General features: G+C 46.2%; 1 protein-coding gene across 2 annotated transcripts in view; it reads right to left on the minus strand.

The window, feature by feature from the left end:
* The window catches only part of LOC127690892 (ubiquitin-conjugating enzyme E2 E2), a 284,805-nt gene extending 269,511 nt beyond the window's left edge, over positions 1–15,294 (minus strand). The window contains exons 1-2 of one of the 2 annotated variants that reach the window (XM_052190448.1): positions 15,029–15,294; positions 9,604–9,787 (exon numbers count right to left, since the gene is read on the minus strand). In XM_052190448.1, coding sequence (XP_052046408.1) covers positions 9,604–9,779 — 176 coding nt within the window. In that variant the 5' untranslated portion in view covers positions 9,780–9,787; positions 15,029–15,294. The remainder of the gene's footprint in view (positions 1–9,603; positions 9,788–15,028) is intronic. The other variant, XM_052190447.1, reaches the window with a different exon arrangement.
* Between the last annotated feature and the right edge of the window lie 2,678 nt (positions 15,295–17,972).

Genomic DNA, 17,972 nt, shown 5'->3' on the forward strand with positions numbered 1-17,972 from the left:
CTAAGAAAGACTAACTCAAAGCTGGCTTTAATCTCCACTTCTGTAATTACCATTTGCATATGAATAAGTGTGTCTAAAAAGTGAAAAGAAGCATAAAACACTTTGCAAATGAACGGGCTCTGAGCTCAGGCTAACCAAGGCAAGCAGAGCACTGCCCCAGAGGAGGAGGAGGAAAATGCAGGAGAATAAACTACAAAGGAAAAGGGCCTGAAGCAGGGAACAGCACAGGTTGTAATTGGCAGAGTAAAAGCTTTAGAATGCATAAGAATAAAGGCTCCCCGCCCCCCCCCCCCCCCCCCCCCCCGCGGCGGTGGAGCTCGCCTTTAATCCCAGCATTAGCGAGGCAGAGGCAGGCAGATTTCTGAGTTCAAGGCCAGCCTGGTCTACAGAGTGAGTTCCAGGACAGCCAGGGCTATACAGAGAAACCCAGTCTGGAAAAACCAAAATAACAAAACAAAAAACAAACAAACAAACAAACAAAAACATAAAGGCTCAAAAGGGATGGGAGTGTAGCTTTGGGGTAGAACACTTGGCCAGATATCTAAGGCCTTGGGTTTGAATCCCGTTGTTGGCATTTCATTTAGGCTCCGCCCCACCATTACCTAGCAACAGCCAGGTATGCCTGCTCACTATAAAAAGGGTTGCTTGCCCCCTTCTCTCTCTCTCTCCCTCTCCCTCTCTTTGTCCCTACTCCCTCTACACCCTCCCATGCCCCAAATAAACTCTATTCTATACTGTACCATCATATATAGCTGGTACCTCAGCGGGGAAGGGGTGCCTCGGCATGGGCCCGCAGAGAAACCCTGTTCCCCCACACCTTACCCTGCCTCCACCAAACACGTTCCTTCTTCCTTATCTTTTCATAAAACACACACCCACTACCACCAAAAATAAAAATTAATGGATAAAAGATTCAAGGGCAGAAAAAAAATCTCCCCAAAACCCTTGTAAGAAAATCATAAATGAAGAATGAAGGAATCTTAAGTGCAATGAAATCTTAATCAAACAACATCTTATGTGATCTATATGTCTATGCATCTGACTTGATTCATACACGCTGGTCAGCTGGCAGTGACCATCCACAGCTGTAACAGGTTGTCAGTGCACAGAGAGCTTGTGCTATGTAAGCATCCCAGATGTTGGCCCTTGAAGATATAGAATTAATTACAGCTAAGACATCTGAGCCTGGAGGGCTCTGCTGCTGAAGGCTCACTTCTCCTGCAGAGACTTTGGCTCCTAGCACCCAACACCCAACAGTGTGGCTCACAAACTCCTGTTACTCCAGTTCCCAAGGATATAGCACCCTAACCTCGCCTCCCCAAGGAAAGCAAATTTTAAACTCATAAAATAAAAATCAATAAATCTTAAAACAAACAAAACAAAAAACTAGCTACAGGTCAATATGGAATAGCATAAAATAAATCACACAGGAAACTATTAATATCTCTATTTCTCACAGTGAGAACCAGTAAATACTATAGGAGTGTGAAGGAAATGAAAGTTTAAATATCTTCTTTAGAGTATAAAGACAACCAATAACGATTCTTTTAATTAAAAAGGGAAGGTGAACTAATTAATCCTAATATTTTAGAGTAAAGTATCAAATATATTATTTAATTACTATATTATTTAATTAATAAAATAATTATGTATAATTAAATAAAAATAAGTATGTTTTGAGTTACATGAAAATATAACAGAAGAGTTACAACCATAGACATCTACAAGGTTTCTCCAAAACCTGTCAGGACTAAGCCTGGAGAGACAGCTCAGAGGTTACAGACACTAGCTGTTCTTCCTGAGGGCTCCAAATTCGATTCCCAGCAATCACACGGCAGCTCACACTGGCTATGGCTCTAAGCAGGGACCTGACGGCCTGTCTGGGCCCCACTGCAGCACTAGGCACGCTTATGGCAGACTGACACACATGCAGGCAAGTCACTCATACACACAAAGTAAAAGTAAATATTAGAAAGAAATTAAAAGTGCTGGGAAAGAGGGACGGTCAAAAAAGCATTGTTCCCCAGTAAAAAGGGGGCTCCCCTCCACGGGGGCTCTGTTCTGAGAGATGAGTGACTTTTTACAGCATTTACTTTGTGTTTAATTACATATATGCATGTATATCTGTGTGATCCATGCACGGGTGTGGAGGGCGCTACAGAGACGGTGGCATCCAACCCTCACAGATACCACGGAGTCCCAGACAGCTGTGAGCTGTTCTGTGTGTATGCCGAGAGCCGGACTCGGATCTTCTCAGAAGCTGCTCGAGCCCGTCATCTCTTCTGACCCATCTTCCCAGCTCCCACAGGACGTTTATAAATGGCTTTTAAAATTACAAAAAGCAAACATTCAAAGAGTACCTTTAACCGACCAAAGATGCTTGTATTTCAGACAGAGGATAGTTACGCAGCCAGCTGACCCCGAACTCACACTCCAAAGTGCTAAGGTGACAGGTTTGTACCAGCCGGAAACTGGTTTTAATCTAAAAGAACTTTATTGGGATTTTCAAGTACCCAATTTGAAAATGCCAAAAAAAAAAAACATTTAATAAATCATAATTTCCTGTCATAGAATTCCCCCAAAAGAACCCACACTTCTCTCCCAGCCGCCATGGTTCCAAATTACTCATTTCAAAAAAGTAATTTCCTGATAAATTTGATAACTCTAAGCAATAAGCCAATATACTGCAATATATTTTGAACTACTGTCATTTAAGCAAGGCTGTTTCTCTAGACAGAAAGGATTATACAAAGAATTGCTATTTAAATAATTGTAAGGTGTCCTGCTGAATTAAATGACAGCAATCCAATTCTAAAATTCTCCAAAAATTATAATCATGGTATGTATTACATTTCTGTCTTGAATAAGGAAAACAGCTAGTACTGTCCTTGGGGTGAGGGGAAAAAATGAAAAAGTATCAAGACTTCACCCTTAAAGTGTACCTGTCAGATGATGGCCTCGCAGGCTGCAGCACTGGGGAGAGGGCTCTACACCTCGCCTGCGCAGCATGGGGGAGCTGCCTCTGGAGGCGTGGGTGCAGGCGAGCCAGCCCGGAGCGTGGGGGGCGGTATGAGAGAGAGCAGGAGAGCTGACCCTGCCTCCTGTCAATGGTGGAACAGCGTGGCCTAGCCAGAGCCGTGCTGGACAGCTCCCCCTGGTGTGTGGATGAAGGACACTGGAGCACTGCGCAGCTCCGCCCCTATCCAGGCCCAGAGCTAGGGCTCTGAGTTGGCCCACCCTAAAATCGTTATCATCTGAGGATGGTTGGGATGCAGGACAGGGCCAGTGCTGCTGATCCAGTCTGCAAGATCTCCATGATACTGACACAGGGCACCAAGACAACCAGAGAAGTCCTGGTGAGGATCCCATATTGATGGTGTCACCGAAGCCAGAACTGTCAAACCAGAGACCAATGACTCACTGTAAAGAACATTCGAAAGTATGTGGATAGAGGGATACTACAGCTTCCATGATGAGATTTTTTCTGTGCTTTTGTGTGTGCGTGTGTGTGTGTGTGTGTGCGCGCGCGCGCGTGCGTGTGTGCGTGCATGTGTGGGAGTGTGTGTGTGTGCACATGTGCGAGTGTGTGTGCGTGCGCGCATGTGTGTGTGTGCGTGCGCGTGTGCGTGTGCGTGTGCGTGTGCGTGTGTGTGTGTGTGTGTGTGTGTGTATGTGTGTTTTATTTTGGAGGGCACTTGAAAAAGCAGAGGTCAGATATGACGGAAGTAGGAGATAAACACAATAGGGGTGCATAATAGGAAATGCACAAAAAATCAATAAAACATTTAAAATAAATAAATACCCCCCCAAAGAGTGAATTAAACAAATCACACAGAAATCTCTGTTACTGCTTTATCTATCCTCATTTACAGAAAAAGACTGATTACTATACACCAGAAGAAAGAGACACTTATATTCTAGGACAAATTAAAAGGTGACTTTTTAACAGACATGTTTCAGCCATAAACCATCAAGATAACTGACTGTATTTCCAATTCTCATCATCCACTATGATGTAAGCCCTGCTTCAGTGATACACAGTTAGTAAACGCACACCTTTCCCTACAGAGTCACAGCAATGCTCACCCGTTTGCCTGTTCATCTGACTTAATATAAAGCTGTGCTGCAGAAGACCATGGCCCAGGCAGCCTGTAAGACTTTTTAAAAAAAAAAAAAAAAAAAAAAAAAAGGAATGCGAAGGGGTGGTTATCAGTCATGATTTACTCAGACTCAACAGGAGGAGAGATATAGGAGCACACGTCAGAAACATGAAGCAGTGCACATGTACAACACACACAAATCCTGGGTTACAGAATGTTCACTCACCCCCCCCCCCAGGGCAGCACACGTGGGCATGAAGGACGACGGGGACCAGAACTTCAACCACTAAGACCTTTCTTCACACCTGCACTTTGCTCTCCCTCCCTCCCTGCCTTCCTTGTCCTCTTCCTCCTCCTAACATTTTGTTTTAGACAAACTCTCACTGTGTAGCTCTAGATGGCCTTGACCTCACAGAGAGCCATCTACCTGTCTCCCAATGAGGAACCTTAGTTTTATTCTGTGTATGTCCATCTATACGCATGCTATGTTGAAGAGGTCAAATCTACTGGAGCTGGAGCTGCGGGTGGATCCACATCCTCATGTGGGCGCCGGGGTCTCTTAACTTCTGAGCAGTATCTCCAGTTCTGGCATCTAGACTTTCTATATCCCCACAGACTCTATGCCTTAAGACACATCAGTACTCTTAACCAAGTAAACATTTCCTTCCCAGAAATTGTTAAGAAAGCATCATATTAATTTTATTACATATTTTTAATGACAAAACAGTCTCTAGAAAAAAAAAACTTTCCATTGCACATAAGCCTAGAATTTAATTCTGAATGCTAAGCACCACACAGCTGTCATTTTAAGAGACCACTGATTTAGGACACATCATCAATTAAGTGTGTGCATCAACTGTAAAATGCTTGCCGACTCCAAAACACTGAAAAGCTTTTAAATATACTCTTCAAGAAAAAAACCACAGTCATCACAAGCAAACTTCGATGAGCCTATCATAGAGCGGAAGACCACGCTGGAACTACTGAAATCCACCTTTCAGCCTAACAAAACCATGAAGCTGAGAACCAAATACTCTCCCTAAAATGGCACTGCACCGAAATCCCAGTAATATTACAATATCAACTCTGAGAAAAACTAATTAGAAATAAATCTGATTTAAAGTCCATTATTTATCAAAATACTGATGTGAAAGAGGCAGATTCGATTCAATGGGGACCTCGAAATAGATGTTTTATGGAGCTGACTAGTAATTTAATCAAAACTACACGTTTGTCACTTTAGATGTCACATAAATGTCCAACTCCGTATCTGCAAACATCCCAGAGCAGTGCAGGAACTTAAGAGAAGCAAGTGAGGCACGAACACTCCAGGCTTAAGATGAAACTGTTCTCAAAGGGAAATGCACACATATGTTCCCTTCTGTCTTGACTCTAAAAAGACAAAAGTTCAGCTACTGTTTCAGTACTTAACTGTTTTGCAGTACCTCAATATGAGATATTTTAAGGAAACATTTCTAAAATACATTAATTCTACAATTATAGTAGATTTATTATAGTAATTATTAATCCAGCAATCCTAGCATTACAATTCACTTAATAATTGAGCCCCTAAGTGAAAAGCACTTTACCTGAGTTATTACAAAATGAATTAATCACTGCATCCGAGTAACCCCAGTGACAACACTAAGTTCCCCGGGTTAACTGCAGCTTCGCTGTGTCAATGTTTACACTGAATGGAACTGAGAGAGAGATATCCTCACAGCCGTAAGTGGCATAAAGTCTAACTGATAGCACCCATTTTCTGGAGCTTACTACAAGCAAAATACTTATAACATTCCAAATCACCACAGCAGAGAAAACCGAGTCAGCTGGGCACGGTAGCATACCTGTAATACTAGCACTCGGGGCACGGGCGCAGGGGTCTCAGGCTCAGCGCCAGCCTGGGCTGCATGCTAGGTTTCTAGCCAGCCTTGGCCACACTGCTGAGTCTATCCTAAGCACATCTCCAACACTGGAACAAGAGGAAGCTACTACTGGAGACAGTAAGTCCTGCTCCAGTCAGAGAGCTGTGACGTATCAGCGCCTGGGCACCAAGTGCAGCTCGTCTCCTGAGTGGAGCCTTTTACTGCTACTGCTTATCTCAGAGAGTAATGGTGTTTAGAAAGACTTTTCATCTAAATATTGATTCTTCATTTCTCTTAAATACAATTTAAAATTTTATTTTGAAACTCTACTGCCCAGCCTCATTCCTGCAACAAGCTCATAGCTGTAGGACAGGAGGAAATGAGTGAGGGTGCTGCCCTGGGCAGGGGCAGGGGCTGCCCTGGGCAGGGGCAGGGGCTGCCCTGGGCAGGGGCAGGGGCTGCCCTGGGCAGGGGCAGGGGCAGGGGCAGGGGCTGCCCTGGGCAGGGGCAGGGGCAGGGGCTGCCCTGGGCAGGGGCAGGGGCTGCCCTGGGCAGGGGCAGGGGCAGGGGCTGCCCTGGGCAGGGGCAGGGGCTGTCCTGGGCAGGGGCAGGGGCTGTCCTGGGCAGGGGCAGGGGCAGGGATTGCCCTGGGCAGGGGCAGGGGCAGGGGCAGGGGCAGGGGCAGGGGCTGCTCTGGGCAAAATCTCAACTCCCCACATTGTTGGAACCTTAACAACACACCTTACTTCTTTATTTAAACAATTTAGCAAACAAGCAGCATTTTCACACACAAAAAAACTATAGTAAATGGGATCACATACTGCCACCTGTAAATCATCAGAGAAACTGAAGACACACATCAATCACAGGCTCAATAGAACGATTTTTGCAGTGAAGAGACTGCCTTCTCTGGGAAGCAGCTAAAAGATGCCTTTCACTGTAGTCGTGTTTGTATTACTTCCTACCGGATGTCAAACTGGTACTACCCCGGTCTAGGCACAGATAACCTCTCTAAAGTCAGTTTTCCCTCATTTGGAGGTGGTCTCCCTTCCATAGTTTTATTCATGAAATCACTAGGGTGTGCTTTCTAAAACATTGTGGCAATTAGATTAAAAGATGAACCATGAACTTAAAAGGATCCACATTAAGCAGCACACTTTCCTTCAAAGGCAAATTTGTCTTGAGTTTTTTTTTTTTTTTAATAGGGATGCTCCCACTTAGATAAAAGAGAAATCTCTAGCGACTATCGATCACAGAGAGTCAAGGGCAGTCCAACAGGTCTGCTCCCCACAGACCTGTCAAGCCTTTTCCTCTCTCTCCCCTAACTGAATGCCTGAAGCAGTCTTGAATCACTAGCTCAGGGCTAGATGTGAGTTTAGAGATGAAACTAGGGAAGATCTCAACTGGACAGTCTTACCCATCTGCCTCCCTAAACATTGTATTTCTCCACTCCTGACCTTTCTTATCCACCCTGCCCCAGCCCACCTGGCAGGAGCAGGTCACTGTATGTTGTGCCATAGGAGGAGAGAGATCACCGTGCCAAGTCTCCTTGGACATGGGGTATAACAGCATAAAGAAACAGAAGCATTTTTCCTGTCCCATCACATTCCAGTCTAAACTGGTGAACATCCGGAGTTATCTGATTTCATGTAATTCCCTCAACAGTGGTAAGAGATCATAGCAAGGAGAAAGTGAGAAATCAGGAGGCATACACAGGGACAGGCTCACAGGGACAGGCTGCAGGGACAGGCTCACAGGGACAGGCTGCAGGGACAGGCTCACAGGGACAGGCTGCAGGGACAGGCTCACAGGGACAGGCTGCAGGGACAGGCTCACAGGGACAGGCTCACAGGGACAGGCTGCAGGGACAGGCTGCAGGGACAGGCTGCAGGGACAGGCTCACAGGGACAGGCTCACAGGGACAGGCTCACAGGGACAGGCTCACAGGGACAGGCTCACAGGGACAGGCTGCAGGGACAGGCTCTCAGGGACAGGCTGCAGGGACAGGCTGCAGGGACAGGCTCTCAGGGACAGGCTCTCAGGGACAGGCTGTAGGGACAGGCTGCAGGGACAGGCTCACAGGGACAGGCTGTAGGGACAGGCTGCAGGGACAGGCTGCAGGGACAGGCTACAGGGACAGGGTGCAGGGACAGGCTCACAGGGACAGGCTGCAGGGACAGGCTGCAGGGACAGGCTCACAGGGACAGGCTGCAGGGACAGGTTGCAGGGACAGGCTGCAGGCATCTGGGCAGCTGTGACTGTGGTCCAAAGCATTTGTAAAGCATACGGTCCAAAGTCTGGACACCCGACATCTAGTGGTGAAATGGCTTGCTGATCAGTCACTACAATTCTCACCAGAAGCCCTGCAAAGGTTCATCCCAGGCCTATGGATAGGACTAAGTTGGGAGGACAAAAAGGTTTTGTTTTTATAGGAAAGGAGTTCCCTAATTCATATCATCCGATGGATCATAAAGCTGTCATCCAACATTCAGAGAGTTCTCTATACCTGAAGTTACATGTAGTGAAAGGAACATTAAATTAACAACTACATATAACTGCTAGCCCACTTCTTATTTGATAATTTTATTTTTAAAAAGGTATTAAAGAATATAAAATCACGAGCAAATATGAATCCACTGAATATAATCTGCCTTTCAAATTATTTTCCAGCACCAGGCTATAATGTAATGATATCAAAGCAGATTCCCTCTAAGCTCGGTGACATGCCTATCACTGGGATAGAGCATTCATCATCCAAGTACCTCCTTCCAGATCTATCTGTCCTTTAGGAAAAGAGGAAACCTGCATCACGAGCGACCTCCCACACCCACCTAATGTAATGAAATCAAGATGCATTAATACTAGCATTCCTGACCTTACCAACAGGGAGAGATTAGATACTAAGTTATCACTTAATAATTACTTCAACAGATTGTGTGTGTGTGTGTGTGTGTGTGTGTGTGTTCATGTGCATGTATGTGATAGCCACAGAAGTTATCTCCTCTGTCACTCCCTGTTTGTCTTGATTCAGTTTTTATTGTTGCTGAGATAGGATCTCTTCACTAAACCTTAAGCTCATTGACTGGACAGGATTTGATTGCCACTGAGCTATAATGAGCCACTTGTGTCCATATGTGTGCATGTGCGTGCGCGCGCATGCACACACACACACACACACACACACACACACACACACACCTCTGCTCAGAGCACTGGGATTACAGATGTGCATACCATACCCAGTTTTCACATGGGGGATACTAATACAAACTCAGCAACAAGCACTTTTCTCATGAGCCGTCACCCCTACTTCCCAGTCCTAGTCAAGAGATTCTCGATGCCAATTCTGTGTCACTGAGCATATATTCATGATCAAATAAACATAAGTCAAATCATACTTTTATAATCTCCTGCCTACGTTTTTCTATCAAGATATAAATATATCAATACACTACAAGTGCCAATTTTATAATATGCTATGACTTTAAAAAGGTTTTCACAATTAAAAAACCACATTTTTAAAAGACCACATCATATAAAAGGGGAGTAAAATCTGTAAACCCTATGGCCTTCAGTCCAGAAACCAGAGTAAGCACACAGGAAGACATGCACATGAAGCACCAATGGCGGCTGGCTACCTTTTGGCACTGGTAGACAGCTTCGCGGCTGTCTTGCTGGAGATCTTCCCCTCCTTTTTCTTGGGCTGAACTTGTTCTCGCTCTGGTTCCTGCTGAACACTCTCCCGCTGGTCCCCATCAGAACTTCCTCCGCTAGTGCTCGGACTGTCATCAACTCTCTGCGCCTCAGTGGACATCTTAGACCCTGGATTAAAGAATGACATGTCATTTATTCTGCTGTGGAAGGGACTACAACAAGATACGTCCAGAATGAAGAGAAAAGGAGCCCACGAAACAAAAGAAATGTAATTAGGTATAAAAATGAGAATTGCCCATTTACAGAACAAATAACTCTGGGGTTGCCAGAGTGAACCTCTCTTCCCTGCATTCATGGAAAATTTAGACACAAATGTTGGTAGCAATTTTATTCACAAGGCAGAAAGTAAAAACAACTCAAATATTCTCTAATTGATAGGTAAAGCATGGTGCATTCACATGACAACTGAACAACCACAAGAACTCAAGTCTGGCATCTACATGCATCAGCAGGAAGACCTTGAATCTTTATGCTAAGTGACAGAAGCCAGTCAGGACCAGACTGTACAAGCTCATTTGCAAGGAAGATCCAGGCAGGTACACCTGTGGGAATACAGAGACAGTATGGGAAAGTGTTTCCTAATGGGCAGAAAGTTCCCACTGAATGATCATAATACTCTTAAATTAGCTAGCAGAAAAGCCTCAGTTGCTCTGCTTTGCTCTGCAGTGCTGAGGACTGAACTCAGGGTCTTGGCATGAGAGGCAGGGATCTACCACTGAGCGAGCTACCTGAGCCCTAGGCTAAGCTGTCCACGCGAAGATGGTGGACGTGGGCTGGAGGCGTAGCCTGGGCAGCGTGCAGCCTCAGCAGAGCTCAGGCTGTATCACTTACAAACATAGAGGGGTTGCTTTTATAAGGCGAGTTATATCTCAAAAGAACTGGCACAAGATAAACCAGAAGGGGTTGAAGAGAGAGTTCAGGGGTTAAGAACACCGGTTGCTCTTCCAGAAGCTGGAACCAACTCCTAGCACCCACATGTTGACTCACAATGCGCTGTAACTCCAGTTCCAGGTGACATGACACTCTGGCCTCCCTGGCCCCCAGGCACATTCATGGTCACAAACATAAATGCAAACACACATCAATACACAGAATATAAAATAAATATTTTAGAGAGAGGGGCTGGGGGACTCAGAGCCTAATTTTCAATAGGCTCTGGGTGGAGCACTTTGGGCTCAGCTATGAGGAATCCAGATGGGTAAAGAGCCCTGCTAAGTGTCCTGACAAGTTGGCATGAACAGGCACAGAGCTGAGACACAGGGGCACTGCCACACTAACATCCAATCATTTCATCCTCAGCACTGAGCCAAGTTTAAAATCCTCTAAGCTGGGAAATTGTTGTAAGTAACCTTTGTGATAACAGAACAGAGGCCACGTGATCCTAAATAAGAACTGAAGCTTAGGAGGTGTGGGCACTGACCCAGCTCCACTAGGCAACCATGTTGCAGAAGAGACAGAGTGTACTGGGACACTGAAAGATGCACTTCTCCCAGTCTGGACAAGACCTCCCTAGAGGTTCGGAATTCACTTTGCTCTGAGGTCATGCTCCTGAGTAGCTCTGAGGACCAACTCAGTTTCCTTAATACTTTGATACCTAGGTAGCCATTATAACCTAGATAGCAGACCCAAACATGCACTGAGAGAAAGGATAGCCCTTCTCCTATTTCATTCCATCATAATCAGCCCCAGTTTGGTCCTTACTATCACATCCTGTATGAACTAAGACGCTGACAGACCTAGAACTGAACTGACAAAAGTCATGCTCAGACACTACAGTGCCACAAGCCACCAATAATCACTTTGAGTATCGTACAGCTACAGCTCAGACATGCCTTTGAAAAGCGAGACTGCCTGACTAGAGCGCCGCCACCACAACCACCACCACCACCACTGCCACCACCACCATCACCACCACCATCACCATCATCACCACCATCACCACCCATCACCACCACCATCACCACCACCACCACCATCACCACCCATCACCACCCATCACCACCACCACCACCACCATCATTAAGAGTAAAACATACATACACGGGGGAGGGAAGAGAAAGAAATAATTTTATCCAAAGTCCTCTTGAAAAGGACCTTCTATAGTTACTCTTAAATTAAGACTTTGAAATAAAACTGTTGTGTTAACATGGTCAAGAGGAAGCTTCAGTACACATAAAAACAGACACTTCAAACACAATTTATTACTGTCATTACCTAGTTCAAAGGCATGACCCACTAACTCTGATCAGCATTCCTCATCATTGGTTCAGCCTAGAGTTTGTTCCGAACCATGGCAGCTTTCCTAAAGGCAGGCCTTTAACAGACTGGAAGTTTCCTATGACAAACTTATAAGACAAACAAGCAGAGCAAAGGACTGGAAGGACCAGGAAGCTCAGTGGCAAAGCACAGAAGACACGTGACTCACCACCTTCATCTCTAGTCCCTTTGTTCATGACAAACAGTGAGTCTGTCCAGGTAGCTCGCACACACTCACAGGACATTGGAACTGCTCTCCCAGTCTCCTGTAAATGGGGAGCATCATTCTTCACGACTAAGACATCTTTTATGAGCAATAAAGTCACTTAATAGAACAGTGAAATGTTATGTCAGTATGTTTCATGTCTAGCTCTAAAACTCTGAGTGGATTTCTTGGGTTTTCTTATTTGACTTTAACATTCTTAATATTAGATTTAATATTTGTATTCTTTCTCAGCTTGCTTCTTTGAGTTAAAATATATCTAAAGTTAAAAACCTTATCAGTATGTATGCTATAGCATGCTAAAGAAGCAGGTGTAGAAACAGGGAGACAGAAGGAAGCATTCTTAGGATTAGATGCTCTCAGGGCAGAATACTGTGGGCAAACTTTTAAGAGATGTGAAATCAGTGAGAAATTGTTCTATGTATCCTAAACCTGAGGCAACCCATCTCATGGCAAACACAAGAACTGCAGAAAAGGAGCTGCCTTACACTGCAACCACAGCTGTGACTGCTGTGTGCTGAGTCAGTCGTGCAGTGCACACTTGTTTCAATATTCTTTATGTACATACCTAATAATGTGTAAACTATATAATTTCTGAGTAGACTACCCGGTGATATAATGAGCCATAATCTGAAACGGAAATTTCTTCAACTACTGCAGAATACTAGAAGATTAGAGCACTGAAACTACCACTGAAGCTCTGGGGTGGGGCCCAGTTCTAGAGCGCTGGCCAAGCAGGTATGTGAGGAGCACCTCCCCAAAAAGCATTTAAATGGCCAAATAGAAGCATAATTTCTATAGTTTTACAGTTTAAAAAAGTTATTTCTATTTTTGATCTAAGATACCTTATCTGATCCAAAGCTTTACCTACAAAAGACAAATCCTCCAGAGGACACTGATAAGCATTATAAAACCATTTAGAAACAAAGGCTCTATATCTCCTTTTCAAATGTCAAGAGTTGAGAGACTTTCTGCAGAGTGTTTTCTGAATCCTTGATTACAGAAAAAAGGGGACAACTGTGATTTGCACTCTGGCACAATTAATTCTTATGAGAAGAAATCCTCTCTAGATCATTCAGATGAACTATGTATAAAATTGGTGTCTTGTCTCTCTAATGTATAAATGAGTAAGTCCCTGAATTAAAACTCCTACATATTATCTTTACTTGCATTTTAAAATTAATTCCTAAAGAGCTAATTCCCTAACCTAGAAGGTAGCTAAATTCTAGGGATCTAAACACAAATACATCTTCCAATGACAGTTTCAAAGACCTTAAGACACCTAAGGTAGTATTTTTACTTCAGATTCAGAGTAAACCTTAGTTCCTAACTAAACACAAACACATTACATTTAAAAATTTAAACACACTCATTTTCTAAGCTTTATTGACTGTGTGCTCTGTGATGTCATCAGGCTCTGGAAATTCCTAGCACATAGTGAGTGAAAGTAGGCTGTTTCATAAAAACTAAAGGCTACAAATCCCACCGATGAAACCAACAGTACTCAATGTCACATTATTATTCAAATCATCAAATGTCAAGATTTTTAAAACCTTAAAAAAGCAAGTATTCATTTCTGCAGCTATAACAGGAAAATGTGAACTTGTCACTGGCATCCCAGTTTTTCTAGTTGGGATTCCTGAACTTTTCCAAAACGTGAAATATTTTATATTATATTCAGAACCAGTAGCGCTATCCAGCTTTCCAAGTGACTGTAAAGATATTTATTCAGAAAATAAAAGTGGAGCACCTGACTGGATTGGGGGAAGTGTTGTGCCCTAGGGAAAGAGCTGAGGTATGACATATGAAAACACTCCATCTTCATCATCGCCCTCAAACGAACTGCAAAGCGCCCAGGCGCATCCTGACTGCCTGAGTAAAGACAAATATTTAGATTCTCAAGATTCAGATTTGATTACTGCTTTTCTAGAACGCGCTTTTCAAAATCCAAGGATTTAAAACTAAGACGAGCTTTTAAAAATCTTTCTGAACAGTAAGGTAATCAGAGGTGAGTCCTAGCACATTCTTTTGTACTTTAAAATGGAAATACTCGAGTAGACCCTCAAAATTACACAATACAGGGTTAGAGGATAAGAGTCTTGCAAACCAGCAAATGGGTCCAAGAGCTGCCACCAAGCCCAGGGTGATGATGTCTCTCTAATGCGGCCTTAATTTCCTTTAGGGAAGATGGATGGGGCATTTCTGGTTAGTCGTGGAAAAAGAGACACAAGAAGCCAGGCTTTATGTTCATTAGAATTGGAAAAGAGAAAATGGATCAAAACATTAGGAGCGAGGAGGGGGTGGGTGGGGGGTGGGGGGACAGGGGTAATCCAGTTTCCAATCAGGCCAGTGGGGGCTGCAGAGAAGCCAGAGGAAAACCGGCTTCGGAGCCAAACTGTGCCGAGCACCAGGCATTACAAAAGACCAGTGTGACGACCCCCACCCCGGGGCATCAAGCACACACCCAACCGGTACTCCGGGGCGGACCCTCGCCGGCTCGGACACCTCGTGTAGCAATTATGCAATTAGGGAAGAGCTCCGTAGAGCCGGGCACTTTGCACCGCGACATCCATCCTGGACTTTGCGGAGACTTAGTTCCCTAGCTGCGGTAGGCGCGGGAGTGGAGGGGAGAGGTCCTCGAGGGCGAAGAAGGGACGCACTCTGCTGGAGGGGGAGGGGCGCGCGGGCCCCAGCGGGCACGCGCAGGGCCAGGGAGGCCTGCGGGGCCGCGGGCGCGCGCCCGAGCCGAGGCCGCGGCGGGGGCGGGGATCTCGCCGGGCAGCCCCTCGTCGCGTGGGGTCCCCGTGCGCCCCACGCCGCGGCTCGGGCCGCGGCCACGCCCGCCCGCCCGTCCGCCCGCACCTACTCACCTCACGGCGCCGCCCGCGCTCCAGCCGCGGCTCGGACGCCGAGTCCCGGAGTGAAGCCGCCGCCTCCGCGAGCCGCCGCCGCCGCCCGCCGTCCGCGCGCTCGCCCTGCCCGCCCCGAGAGCCCGCGACAGCGCGAGCCCCACGTCGGCCTCGCGGTGCCGCGCCCGCGAGCCCGCGACGCGCTTTAGCCCCGCCCCCGCCGGCGCGTGCCCGCGCGGGGACCAGTGAGGTGCGCGCGCAAAAGTAAAGTGACAGCTGAGTCCTGGGCTGGGCCGGCCTGAGCAACGGCGGGGCGAAGGGAAAGGGAGGAGGGAAATCGAGGCTCGACGGCGGCGGGAAGGGAGGGACGCGAGGACCTTGACGATCGCGCGCATTAAAGGGACACGCGGGCTAAGGGGTAGGGGTGCGCTTCAGGAGGGTGCAGTGAGGCGGACTAGGGTGAGGGCTAGGGAGAAGCCCCCACCCTGCACCCACCAGCTTGTGCTCGCGCAGGACCCACCTGCACCGGGACTGGAAAACTTCGCGTGGGCCAGGGTGAAGCCACACTTTACCCCATAACTGCTGCAGGAACGGTCCTGCTGTGCCTTGTCCTGTCCAGGAATGCTAGCTACCACCCTGGGAGGCTGGGGAGGACAGGACGGGAGGAAGGATACAGCACTATCAGAGCGAGTGGGAGGCTGCCACTGTGCCTGACTGTGGGTGGCCTGAGGAATATCAGGTTTCCCTGTCATTGTAGCCCAAAATAGTCACTTAAAAAAGAAAAAAATTAATAATAAAACAACCTGCACATGCTTTATTAACTTAACGCCCATGAACGCACCATCACCACCACCACCACCACCACCACCACAACACGTGTGCGCGCGTGTACACACACACACACACCATAATAGCTGAGACCTAGGGCTACTCTTAACTTCTGTGAGGATTCTTGGGAGCGGTTGAGCCCATGCAGTGGTCCCGCACAGCATAGAGGGCTGAGGACAGACCTCCATTCCAGGTATGGCCAAGTCACTTAAACAGTTCTAGCCAATACAGAGGAAACCATGGGAACCCAGCCTACCAGGTGCCACAGGCCACCATGAGAATGTGAAGCTCTGAGTCAGTCAAGCAGGCCAAAGAACTAGTGTAAAAGGACCCCAGAAACTAGAGCAACACAAGACCCATAACTTGTATCTGGGACAGAAAATGTTTCCGCGAGGTGCATTCTTCAAGAAGTGGCTTTTAACTAATTACATCACTAAAAACTGCCCCAAAGCAGCTAGTGATGTCTAGCCTGGGACTCACTACTGAGAAAAAATAACAGCACCTTTGTCCTGAGGAATGTCAGCTCAAGAATGTATGGGAGGAAGGCTTAGAAATGGGTGAAACCTGGTTTTCTGGTTTGTGTGGTTATGTACGTCTATCTCGTGGTGTATTAGGACGTGTAGTACAGTGTATTAGTAGAAATGCATCATATGTAGAATATGATCAAATACGGCATTTCATAGACGGTCTTAAGTGTATATATAATTCATCTTCCCTCATGAAACCTTTGCATATTCCCATTCCCCTGATTATGTTTCAAGAATACAGAAGTAGGAAAGCCTTGGCCATGTTTTGAAACCCTTTAAAAATTGTTTTGTTTTGAAGCTGGGATTTGACCCAGAACATCAACAGGCTAAGCAGGCCTAGAAGTTCTGCCACGGAAGTCTACATGCTGCCCCTGGTAGCCTGCGCTTCTGTGTGTGTGCTGTTGGCTTACATGAATGTTTCCTAAGAAAGCACCCTTCTGCCCCAGCCGCTGTCAAGTTGCTTCGTAGTTCTGTCGCTGTCAGCGGGGCGTGGGGATGCAGTGATGTCAGCCTCACACGGGATGGAAGGGAAGAGCTTGGCTACCATGCTGTGGAAGCTGTGGCAGCATATTGTCCATCTGCAGATGTTTTAGCTGACATTTTACAAACTTCAGAACAGTAAGTCCAGTTCACCCTTATCATTCACTCTAGGGATACTAAATATCGAAGGCCAGGCTCGTGTTTTTTGAGTCTGGGTAGTGGGAGTATAACTCTGAATGAAGAGGAAAGCCAGTCCTCACAGGGCTTCCCTGTTCTTACCCTTGTCAGTTTCACACTCAACATGTATTCAGTCATTAGTGAATTCTGCTGATCTTGTTGTCCAAAATGTCTGCTGATCATTATTCCAGAAAGCCACGACCAGTTAAATCCCAGGCTTATGTACTTTATGACAATGTCTTACAAAGTGTGACATTTCTAATACAACCCCTACACCCCAAGACCTGACTCTTGGAAGTCTACAGAGGTCTAAGGAAGATGGCGAGGCCGAAGAATGCTTTTAGGAGCCAGAAGACACAGGGCTGTAGCGAAATAATGTCTTGTGGGACGAGGTAGGGATGTGGCACCTATAGACTCACGAGTGTGCCTGTCTGCATAGAAGCACAGCCATCAAGATGCCAGGAGAGATGGAGTGTGCTCACAAACTCCATCTCCAGGTGCAGCTGCAGGAGTTCAAGGCCTTCTGAGGGAGGGTTGGTTTTCTTCACGGACAAGAGAGGTTGCCCAAACCGTAGTGGTCTGCACCCATTCCATACACGACCAAGTCTTCCTGCACTGAATGATGTGCCTTTGTGTGCGTTGAATTACAGAAGGGGAGGACATGAACTTGGGATTTGAGATAGTGATAGGAGTAGAAATGGGAGTATTTAGAGAGGGCAGGAAGTAGGATATGATAAAAATGCATTGAACTCGTACAGGAAATACTCAAAGCAAAGTTCCCAAGAAATGTCTGCTGAAATGTCTGTGCTTTCTCATCCTTACTTACTGCTAATTCCCTGGTCGGGGCAACTGTGGACTGTGGAGTCAGTAGAAGCTCCTAACTCTCTCTCTCTCTCTCTCTCTCTCTCTCTCTCTCTCTCTCTCACACACACACACACACACACACACACACA

Source organism: Apodemus sylvaticus, chromosome 8 (genome assembly GCF_947179515.1).
Source record: "Apodemus sylvaticus chromosome 8, mApoSyl1.1, whole genome shotgun sequence".
Taxonomy (NCBI): Eukaryota; Metazoa; Chordata; class Mammalia; order Rodentia; family Muridae; genus Apodemus; species Apodemus sylvaticus.